At 54.6% G+C, this 11,380-nt stretch overlaps 1 protein-coding gene across 2 annotated transcripts; it reads right to left on the bottom strand.

Moving 5' to 3' along the window:
* Positions 1-420: 420 nt before the first annotated feature.
* Positions 421-10,649, bottom strand: LOC122471515 (nuclear factor of activated T cells 2 interacting protein). Of its 2 annotated transcripts, XM_043560222.1 has the most exons (9): positions 10,204-10,649; positions 9,468-9,540; positions 6,901-7,018; positions 6,208-6,288; positions 5,931-6,117; positions 4,571-4,715; positions 4,325-4,434; positions 2,415-2,511; positions 421-1,218 (listed from the first exon to the last, which is right to left on the bottom strand). In XM_043560222.1, exons 1-9 carry the CDS (start codon positions 10,588-10,590, stop codon positions 1,061-1,063), a joined length of 1,356 nt encoding a protein of 451 aa, XP_043416157.1. In that variant the 5' UTR covers positions 10,591-10,649; the 3' UTR covers positions 421-1,060. The 2 variants fall into 2 exon arrangements, with proteins under 2 accessions (XP_043416157.1, XP_043416158.1); XM_043560223.1 differs by having other exon boundaries at positions 421-2,511; positions 10,204-10,645.
* Between the last annotated feature and the right edge of the window lie 731 nt (positions 10,650-11,380).

The raw sequence follows: 11,380 nt of genomic DNA, 5'->3' as shown, positions 1-11,380 counted from the left end.
CTGGCAGCTGGCTACCACGGAGGCTGGCTGTCCTCCCTCTGAAGTCTCCGTGCTTTGCTAAAAACCGGGGTTGGGGCGCCTGGGTGGCGCAGTCGGTTGAGCGTCCGACTTCAGCCAGGTCACGATCTCGCGGTCTGTGAGTTCGAGCCCCGCGTTGGGCTCTGGGCTGATGGCTCAGAGCCTGGAGCCTGTTTCTGATTCTGTGTCTCCCTCTCTCTCTGCCCCTCCCCCGTTCATGCTCTGTCCCAAAAATAAATAAACGTTGGAAAAAAAAAAAAATTTAAAAACCAGGGTCTCTGCTACCCTGGAAGGAGTAACAATGGATGCAAGGTGACAACTAATGGACTGTCACAGGGACTGTAGTGGGGGGTCCTGGGGGGGGGGGGGTTACAAAGACAGAAACCTTCAAGGAGACGCAAGGTGAATGTACTCCCGTTTATTTTGTTAAGGCCGAACACACAATTTTAACGTGTCCAAACGTATTAATGGACAAAATGAGATCTGAAAAAAATGAGTGATGCCATATCGTGGATTATTTCAATGTTACAGAGGCTTCTATTTTTCTCACATTATAAGGTCAAAGGAATGCCACATTCCAACAAAAGCAGTTTTTGGAAGGTGACATACTTTTGTCAGAATGATACCACGTATCAGTGACAAATTCATGGCTTTATTAATAGACAGCGCTGAGAAGTCTGGCTCATTCTGTGGTGAAAATAAAACCTGGATCTCATAGGCGAAGTTGAATGCAAATCGTTTAAAAGTAATATTCAATATTCAGCCGCCGGTACAGCCCGGAATCAGCCGATGCGAACAAATGTTCGCCCACACAGTACAGAGGCCGGCCGACGTGCATCGCGGGGTGTGACGGCTGGACCTCGGCCCTACTTAGTGGCCGAAACGTGCAAGGGCAAACTAAGGGGCCAAGAGCAGAAACTGTAAAATATCTAAACGACTTTTAAATAAGAAATCCAAAAGCAACAAATGATACGACAAAATAGTTCACGCACGTAACATCCAAACTGAGAATTTCTGTTCGGTGAAGGACACCCCTAAAGAATCAAGCACGAGCGCCGGTCCGCCAGCCGTCGGCAGCGGTCACGGCAGCGCACAGAAAGGGAGCCCGAAAGGCTGCGGGGCACGTGCGAAGAAATTCCCGAAGTGCCGGTGAGCGGATGGATGTGCGTCGAAACACGGCACCACTTTCCTCCCCACGGGCTGGCAAAAGTGGGAACGCAGGGCAGTAACAAGAGCTGGTGAGGATGAGGAGAAACGGGGACCCTCCAGGGGGAGGCTCCGTGGCCGTTCGGGAGAAAAATTTGGTAGAACCACAGGGAAATGAACCCGTCCGCCCCGTCATCCCATCCTGGGGGCTTATGTTGGAGAACCTGCCGCGCAAGCGCGGAAGGAGACCCATGAACGTATAAGATGCGGCCGAGGCCCCCTGAGGAGCACCAACGAGCCCTTCGAGCGATGAATCCCACGTAGAATAAGCACCACGTATTGAGCGAGGAAAGAAACAGCACGAGATCTACAGCACGGCGCTACCGCACGTGGCAAAAGTGTATTCAACACACACATCAGTGCGTCTTACGAGGATGCGTTTGTGTTCAAAGACGCGCGATCCGCACACTGGAATGGGTGCTCAGGCTGGCATGAGCAGGGAAGAGACAGCCGTAAAACCAGAGAAGCCTTTCGTGGACTAGCATCGGGAGATCCAAACAAAAAGAGCTCGAGGTGTTCAATTATGTCTTAAACAACGTGTGTGCCTCAGGAAGGTGCCTATAAAGGGTCCTGGGGTGAGGAAGACATCCAAAGCTGAGGATCCACTAGACCCTGTCTGCCTGGGCTTAAGTGAGCGCGTGTGGGGCCTGGACCATTTATCTTCCTGCAGGCCGGGGAACCACACTCGTGTAGGTGCCTCAAACTTTACCTGCTAGCCCCCTGGGGCCACTGCTGGTCGCAGCTCCCAGACATCCCAGGCCTGGAATCCACACCCACCCCTCGCTTATTCCCACTCGCTCTAAATAGGAGCACTTGCAGAAAAACATTTGCAGAAAAACATTTCCAGGAAGGAAAGGGGCTCGGTGGGAGTGAGGGATACCTTCCCCGTGTCCCGGGGGGCTGCGAACGCAGCATACCCAGTGGGCGGAGCCACAGTCCACCCAGGACGGCAAGACCAACCACACAACTAACCAAGTAACTAACGGCTTGAAACCAGGGTCAACGGGAGAGGGGGTCAAAGTTCGCTGCTAGATTTTGCTTCAGCTTAAAGATAAGCCCATACAGGGCCAAAAGGGGCAGCTGTCCTCCCCCAAGTCCAGGCGGCACGTCAAAACAGGGCGCGGGGTTTCAGCCCCAGACCTCGATGAGGTCCCCAGATTCCATGCCCAGATCAGCGGGCAGCTCCTTGCCTGAAAGCTTTGTCCCATCAAAGAAGAAGGAGAGCTTGTGGCCTGAGAGTCCCATGGCCTCCTCGTAGCGGGACATGAGGGTCTTGAGAGGAGAATCCTGGACAGAGAAGAAAAAAATGGATGTAAGAATTCGAAAAGATGGGGTGGAGGGGAGGGGAGGGGGTGCCTGGATGGCTCAGTCAATAGAACATGTGACGCTTGCTCAAGGGGTTGAGCCTCATGTTGGGTGTAGAGGTGACTTAAAAATAAAATCTTTGGGGCGCCTGGGTGGCGCAGTCGGTTAAGCGTCCGACTTCAGCCAGGTCACGATCTCACGGTCCGGGAGTTCGAGCCCCGCGTCAGGCTCTGGCCTGATGGCTCAGAGCCTGGAGCCTGTTTCTGATTCTGTGTCTCCCTCTCTCTCTGCCCCTCCCCCGTTCATGCTCTGTCTCTCTCTGGCCCCCCAAAAATAAATAAACGTTGAAAAATAAAATCTTTAACGGGTTGCCTGGGTGGCTCAGTCGGATGAGCGTCTGACTTCGGCTTGGGTCACAGTCTCACGGTTTGTGAGTTTGAGCCCCGCACTAGGTTCTGTGCTGACAGCTTGGAGCCTGGAGCCTGCTTTGGATTCTGTGTCTCCCGCTCTGCCTCTCCTGCTCATGCTCTGTCTCTCGCTCTCTCTCTCCCTCAAAAATAAATAAGCATTAAAAAAACAAAAAACCTCACAATTAATAAAAAATTAATAAACATTAAAAATTTTTAATTAAAAAAAATCTTAAGAAAAAAAGAATTTGAAAAGAGGGGCTGAGAACTTATAGAGATGGACAGAGGACTCAGGACAGAGAGGACAAGGGGACAAATCAAGTCAGAGCCCACGGAGGGGAAGGCGAGTGGACAGAGAAGCTAGCACAGCCGGGTCCCTCTCTAGGGGACCGGGCCACAGAGGCTAAGGCTTAGGCTGCAGGCTCCGGGTCCGGTGGGTTCTGCAAGCCCCAAGCTCCTCACCTACCAACGGAGGCGTCTGTTGCAGTGAAGAAGACAGCCCAGATCCTAGAGTGAGGATGGCCCGAGCTGCAGGCCAGGCTCTCCCACTCGGCTCATGTGTGACCTTGGGCAAGGGCCCTGGAAAGTGTGAATGTGACCATTTCCCATTTCCAGATGGGAAACAGGGCCTTTGCGGATGTAATCAGGTGAAGTCAAGGGCACACTCGCTGAGGGTGGGTACCAGCGTCTGGCATCCTTGCAAGAAAACACACAGGCAGAGACACACAGGGAGGACACCCCGTGACGACAGAGGCAGACACTGAGGGAGGGGGCGGGCGCAGCTGCAGGCCAAGGAGTGCCCAGGACCGGCGGCCACCTCCAGCAGTCAGGAAGAAGCAAGGAGCGTTTCTGCCCGGAGCCTCAGAGCACGGCCCCTGCTGAGCACTCAGCTTCGACTCCTGGCCTCTAGGACCGTGTGAGAATACGGTTGTTTTAAGCCACCCGGTTTGTGGCGTTTTGCTACAGCAGCCCCAGGAACAGACACTGCAAATTATCCCGCCTCTCTAGACCCGTGTCCCTATGTGTTAAATGAGGGCAACGACAGTGGTTTCCATGCAATGTCACCGTGAAGTTCACCAACACCCTGACGGGGAAGTTAATTATCTCTAGCATGGGGACTGTCACTCAGAAGCCTGGCGCTGTTGTTCTGTTTCATTGGTTACCGTCCAAGGGTCCTTTCCATTTTAAGCAGGAGTCGGGAGACTAGGGCAGAGGTTCCCAGCACGAGGGGGAGCAAAGCTGAACAGTGGGCTCTCCCCACTCTCTAGGACGGGCAGGAACCCAAACTGCTCGGGACTCGGGGGGAGCCACCCGCTGGTAACTGACCAGAGAGACACGGTCGGCAGAGGAAAGGGTGAGGGGCCCGGACAGCCATCTCTCCCACTCACCGGAGACAGCGAGACTTCCAGCATCTGGTGTTTCTCCTTGCCCTGCACCCGCAGCTGGAGCAGGCGGGACATCCCTGAGGTCTCCGGAGAACTTGCTAGCACCACGCAGTCTGTGGGAGGCAGGATCGGGAAGCCAGGCTTAAGGGGGGGACTGGAAGCAGGGCCCCCTCTGGGCCTTTTCCTCTATCCCCTCCCTCCCTGTGGCCAAAGCCTCCTCAAGGCTCCACCTCCCTGTCTTCCTCTCACCAATGATGTCAGCCACTCCAAGCTTTAGGGTCCTGGGAGTGGCAGTAGGGGACAGCTCTGTCTCTCCGAAGAGCAAAAGGATCCTGCTTGGGGACACCCCGAGATGGGTGGCCATGTGGTCCACCACACTCTGTAGGGGCTCCGACTGGCGAGGGGACAAGAAGCAAAGGAGGCCACCTCCTGACGTGCCCCGTCCCCCCCTCCCCCACCACGTTTCTGGCCTTTGCTACCCGCTGAGCTCCTCAGCTGGGAGTCCCATAGATTTACCTGGCAAAGTACAGAATAAAGTCACGTCCATATGGGGTTCGGGGAGGTAACACAAAGAAGTGAAGCAGCCGTGGATTAGGAGGGAAAAGGGCAGGGGTGGGGAATGTGGCAAACTGGATCTCATACGCCCCCTCTAACAGGCCAGCCGTCCCCAGCTCTGGCTGATGGGTGCCGTGTGGGAGCACAGGCCAGTGCAACTACTCCTTTCTATTTAAGAGAAGCCAGGCAACTGGTCCTTTGGATGAAATCACTCATTGAGGTGGGTGGCAACGAACGCACGTCTGAAAACCATTCTGCGTCCACGGGACAAAAAAGTAAGACGCGCCGTCGATAAAAGCCATGGGCTGCGTGTTCGCAAGGCCTGGCTTCGCTGCTTGCCTGACACGTCGCGGCTGCTCAATAAATGGTTATTTCTGTTGTCACTCTTGTTTTGGAATTGGGCTCATCCCTACAAAAATAGTCGTTTCCACCAGGAAGCTGGGGGAGCTCAGAGTGAACGGGTGACATCTGTGACTAACACAGTTTAAAAGCAGGCACCAGGGGCGCCTGGGTGGCCCAGTCGGTTGGGCGGCCGACTTCGGCTCAGGTCATGATCTCGCGGTCCATGAGTTCGAGCCCCGCGTCGGGCTCTGGGCTGACAGCTCAGAGCCTGGAGCCTGTTTCAAATTCTGTGTCTCCCTCTCTCTGACCCCCCCCCCCCCCCGTTCATGCTCTGTCTTTCTCTGTCTCAAAAATAAATAAACGTTAAAAAAAAAATTAAAAAAAAAAAAAAGCAGGCACCAAGGGGCAGCACGGGGTCCGAGGGAAGGAACGGAGGAGGGGGCTACCAAGCAAAGCTTCTCAGGAGGCTTAAGTGGAGCCTTGAAGGGTGGGTGGGAAGTTTGCTGGAGAAGAGAGAGTGAGGGAAAGACAATCGAGACAAAGGGAAGAGCGAACCCAAGACATGGGGGGCGGGGGGGGGGTGTGGCGGCGGGGAACCTGGAAGGGCACTGGCTGGATGGGGAAAGCAAGACACGGTCCCTTCTGCCCTGACACCACACTCGCCCACAGGCAGCTCCGGGGACCCCTCTCCCACGGCCCTTCAGGCACTTACCATCCTCATGGGCAACCTGATCACATCAGCCCGGCACCTGATTTTCAGTGGGAAGAGCCGGGGGCTCGATGGAAGGGTGGGACCCTCCACTAGGACCACCTCATCCTCTTGGTTCTGGTGATCTTGGCCCTGGCGCTGCTTGGGACTCAGGCAGGAACGGAGATCTTGCAGGCGTTTGTTCACCTCCCTGGGGTGCAGGAAGGACGGTGGGTCAGCCAGGGTGGGCCACCCACCAAACCGCCCCTCTCTACCCCGGCGAGCCCCCTGCCCTTGGTACCTTAACTTCTGGAGTGCCCGAGTATGCTTCCTGCTTTTGGTTCTCGGAGGAGGCGGAGACAAAGGAGAGGTGTCTTGAAACCTACAAAGAGAATTGAGGGCTGGGACGGAGGAAGAGGAAGGGACCCCAGTCCCATGTGTCTCCTCCTGAGCTACCAAGGAGGTAGCTCCTTGGTCCTGGGCACCAACACGGGGAAGTGGATTATCAAGAGGGAACACCTTCCAGTGACACCATCCTGTGGACACGGGGAGGTAAGGTCAGAGAAAACCTGAGCCATCATTTTTATACCCACGGGACCCAAATATTAGCAAGGAAAATGCCTAAGTTTTAAGGTAAATTGCTTTCCTTGGGGCGCCTGGGTGGCTCAGTCGGCTAAGCGTCCGACTTTGACTCAGGTCATGATCTCCCAGTTCGTGAGTTCGAGCCCCCCATAGGGCTGTCCGCTGTCGGCACAGAGCCCACTTCGGATCTTCTGTTCCCCTCTCTCTCTCTGCCCCTCCCCTACTTAAAATAAGTAAATAAGCTTTAAAAACATGTTTACAAAAAAACAACTTCATTCCTCCCTGAGCCTCAAGACTCCCTCCGTCCCTTCTCCTTACCCTTTCAGGAGCCACCCAAGGATCCTGCCCACCTCAGCCCACGCCTCCGGCTCCCCTTCTGCTCCTGGGGTCCCAGTGCCCCAGCCTCACTCACAGAAACACCTCCTTGGTCTTCTCTTCTGCATCTCTACTCCTCAGCTTCTTCTTCCAGGGCGAATCTGGAAACGGGGCATCTTCAGCATGCGGACTGCTAGAATCTGCCATATCGGCCTCTGGGAACAAGGGAGGACAAGTGGAAGGGGTTGGCTAAGAGAGGGCAGCGAGAGGCCAAGGAGAGGCAAGTCAGGGCTTCACAAGGTCCTGAGAAAGCTGGAGACTGATGGGTCCCAAGAAACACACACACACACACACACACACACACACACACACACACACATACAATAATGCTGGGGAAGTGCTCAAGGGGCAGGAGTCATAGGGAAATGCCTGGTGCACAGAAAACGGTGAGCGGAGGTATCTGAACCTCATGCTAAGGCACGAGCCGGCACGGAAGTGGGGACGATCGGAAGGTGGGCCACTCCAACTAAGTTATGATTAACTTAATCTCCTTTTTTTGATCACATGCCGCCCACATATAAAATACGCACCATCTAGGAAATATGTTATTTACTTAATACACACGCGTTCCTTATGACACATGCACATACTGCCGTGTATGTGACAGAACAAACTTCAAACCAGATGTTGGCAAAGGACGATTTTTTTTTCTTTTAATTGTTCCTCTTATTTTCTTCCTGTACTGGATTGGATGGGCATAGACAGACCATGTAGGTATGGGGCAGGAGGCGGCATGGCGCAGGGAGGGAACGAGGTACGGAGCAGTATAGGCCCTCTGAGCCCATGTTTCTCAAATTTCTTCCATGTGAGCATGATTACCACATTTTGTCATATCTCCGTAATACTTAGTATCTTTTTTTATTTTTTTTTTTTATTTTTTTTTTTAAATTTTTTTTTCAACGTTTTTATTTATTTTTGGGACAGAGAGAGACAGAGCATGAACGGGGGAGGGGCAGAGAGAGAGGGAGACACAGAATCAGAAACAGGCTCCAGGCTCTGAGCCATCAGCCCAGAGCCCGACGCGGGGCTCGAACTCACGGACCGCGAGATCGTGACCTGGCTGAAGTCGGACGCTTAACCGACTGCGCCACCCAGGCGCCCCTTTAGTATCTTTTTTTAATCACTCATTTTAACTACAACTCCTTATAACAGGAAACTAGAGGTTTATTCTAGAACACAGAAGCTCTTTTTTCATTTGTTTGCCATTAACCAAAGATCATCATTAACCATATAAATAAACACTGCAAAAACAAAGCAGTGATAATACATCCTAGATCGGTGGTTCTCGACCAGAGGCAATTTGGCCTCCCAAGGGATATGTGGCAATGTCTCGAGACAATTTTTGTTGTCATGATGAGGAGGCGGAGGGAGTCGGAGTGTGTGACGCTGGCCCCTGGTGGGTAGAGGTCACAATGCTGCTACACATCCTACAATGCACAGGACGGGTCCCCACAAAGAATTACTCAGTGCAAATGTCAGTAAGGTCAAGGCTGAGCCACTCTGTCCTCAATAAATGTGGCAGCCGGTAGACACACGAGATTCTGCATTTCTGCCAAGCTCCCAGGAGACGCCTGGCGCACCTGGGCCTACATTTGAAGCAGCAAGGACAGAGGTACCTTTGCACGACTACGTTCCAGGTACCGTCCTAACCATACATGTAGCCCAAGAGAGAGCTCCTTATGTACACTCTCTAATTAATTCTCACCCAAATCCTCTGACGTAGGACCACTATTACCCCTAGTTTTCTGGTGACGAAACAAGGTCGCACAGCTACTAAAAGGTAGAGCTGAGATTCAAACCCAGGCCAGCTGGTTCCTAAATCAGCCGTTGATCACCCTACCATACTTGCTCCCGGTACAGAAGGCCTGGCCCAAGGTCTGCATTTGCCCACTGGATCCCTTCCTCATTAAACTTGACTCCTATTCACTGCCTTTGGGTGGTTCGCAAAACATCACATCACTGAGGGAGGACCAGTCCTGATAAGATTCAAAGAACACCATGCTGGCTCCAGAGTGTTCCCAAGGAACTTGTTGCAGATGTACCACAATGTTACAGATTCTCAACCCCTCCTCCTCCCCTGCCCCCAGGAATACAGAATCAGAATCTCTGGAGATGGCCTAGAAATCTGGAGATTAGCACACTCTTGTGCCTATCAGGTTGGGGGAAGGGCAGTTTGACGGCCCTTTCTGTGCCTCCTGGTGAACACTCATCTCATTTCAGGACAGAAGCTTTTGTCTGGCTAGGTTGAAGGAGTCATGCCTTTCCCTTGAGCCTCAGGAAAAAGATGAACCGCAGGAGCGCCTGGGAATTTCTGGCGTCCGTGGGTGGCTCAGTCGGTTAAGCGTCCGACTTCGGCTCAGGTCATGATCTCACGCTCTGTGAGTTCGAGCCCCGCGTCGGGCTCTGTGCTGACAGCTCGGAGCCTGGAGCCTGCTTCGGAGTCTGTGTCTCCCTCTCTCTCTGCCCCTCCCCTGCTCACGCTCTCTCTCCCTCTTAAAAATAAATAAACATTAAAAAGAATAATAATAAACCGCAGAGATGTAAACTCCAGAAAGCTTCCTCAGAGAGGCCAGCACTGGGCTCCTCTCTGAAGTCTGCCCCTACCTTCCTCAGCTTCTGGAGGACAGAGTTTCAGGAGGGACAGGTGATCTGGGATGAGATGAAGGCTGCTTTTCACCTGTAAAGACAAAAGTGAATCAGTCCCAAGTCCCCCCTCTACTGAAAGGGAAACAGGATGACCCATCCCCTCCTCCAGCTCTCAAGTCCAAGTCCTCTCTGGGCGAGTTAGGAGCCCAGCTTCCACAAGATCCAAATTAGAGTACCCTTACTGCTACAAGCCCTTTCCCTAAGGCATTAGTTTTTCTTTTACGCTCTTACTAGGTTGCCAGCCATCCTGCTACCTTGGAATCCTGGGGAATCCCAGCTTCCTAACTCACCCTCCCACCAGGGGACCCAGCTTCCTGGAGTCCCCAGTCTTCTCTGAACTTCCATGACCCCAGCTTCCTGGATCCTTAGCAATGGGCCCCAACCTCAAAACCCAACATGCCCCAAATCCCAGCCCCAGGTCCTGCCAGCCCCTCTCAGAAGCATAAGGGATCCCGGCCCCTTAGCCTCTCTCTGCTTCTGACACTCCAGCTCCCGGGAATCCCAAACTCCTAACACACTCCAAACCTCTTCACCTCTCCAAACTGCAGAAACCTCAGGAACCCTGCATCTCTCTGCTTTCAAGGCCCCAACTCCCGCGTCCGTTTAGTCCCCCAAGACCAATCCCAGAAGCCTAATCTGAGCAGTCCCTAGACCCAGCCCTTCTGCGTTAGCCCTCCCGGGGACCGCGCGGCACCTTCCCGGAGTACACCGGAACAACCGGTGCCTCCCCCGGATCCAGCAGCAGCCGCCGCCGCCGCCTGACCGGGGCCCGCGGGGCTCCGGCGGGCGGTGCGTCCGCCCCTTCGCTGTCACTGTCGCTGTCGTCCCGGGGGGCAGCCGGCACTGGGGGCTCCGGGTGAGGGACTTCGACCGAGTCCGCAGCGCTGCGCGTTGTTGCGACCTCCAGGATATCTTCGTCGCTGTCGCTGACCAAGTCCACAAACACCGAGTCCAGGGTGGGCCGGCCTGGAGACCGAGGGACGCGAGGACGCCGGCCCCGGCCGCCCCGGGACCCGCGAGCCCCTCGGCCGACACCGCCGCCCCGGGATCGGCGGCCCCGTTTCCTCACCGGCTCCGCCATGGCACACACCAGCCGACCACAGTCCACCGCCTCTAGACGCCTCGCCCGGCCCCCTTCAGCGACCTGCTCTCCTCATTGGGTAAACCGTCTGCTAGTCAACACCTCTCCCTGCCCACACCCCCTGGCTCCTCCTCCCCGCCTTCTCATTGGTCGCTACATCCGCCCACCATGCATCCACCACTGAAACCAAGGCGCCAAAGATTCCAATCAGCCTCGGCGCAATCAGCGTGGCTTTCGATTCGTTCCGGCTCGCCCATTGGTCGTCTGCCTCTCTTCCTGACCAGCCCACTCCGGGCCCGCCCATTAAATCGACGCGTGTTCCTGGTTGGTGAGCGAGCGGGGCATCCTGGGAATTGTAGTCCTCAAGCCCTCCGACTACAAAGTGAAGGAAGACGGCCTCCGAATTTTTAGAAACCGCGGAATCAAGCTTTAGTCCTCTCCATTATCGCCGTTGTCGTTTCCCGCAACTACGTTGTGGGCTAATTCCACTCATCGCCACCCCGATACACGCGCCCCTGCTCCGTGCAGAACCCACCCGGTACACACCCCGGCCCAGCACTTCAACGCCACTCAACTCTGAACCACCTCCCACATCACACGCATCACACATACCCTCCCTCACACCCGACTGCCCCCACAGACGGGCTTCACGCGCAGTGTTAACACAACACACGCCCTCGCGCAACACCCGCCCACAGCACACACCTAAGCACAACACGCCTCGAAAACAACACCTGGTGGGACAAATCCAAGTGAAAAATGAGAGGCTTGATTCTCCCTGTTGAAAAGA

Source organism: Prionailurus bengalensis, chromosome E3 (genome assembly GCF_016509475.1).
Source record: "Prionailurus bengalensis isolate Pbe53 chromosome E3, Fcat_Pben_1.1_paternal_pri, whole genome shotgun sequence".
NCBI lineage: Eukaryota > Metazoa > Chordata > Mammalia > Carnivora > Felidae > Prionailurus > Prionailurus bengalensis.
This window is presented reverse-complemented; position numbering and strand designations above follow the sequence as displayed.

Coding starts and splice junctions, on each gene's coding strand:
- LOC122471515 (XM_043560222.1), bottom strand. CDS start 10,590: ATGGCGGAGCCGGTGAGGAAACGGGGCCGCCGATCCCGGGGCGGCGGT. Junction 6,289..6,900: donor AAGACCAAGGAGGTGTTTCT/GTGAGTGAGGCT, acceptor TTCTCTTTGTAG/GTTTCAAGACACCTCTCCTT. Junction 4,716..5,930: donor TCAGGTTGCCCATGAGGATG/GTAAGTGCCTGA, acceptor TCCCCTCGCCAG/TCGGAGCCCCTACAGAGTGT.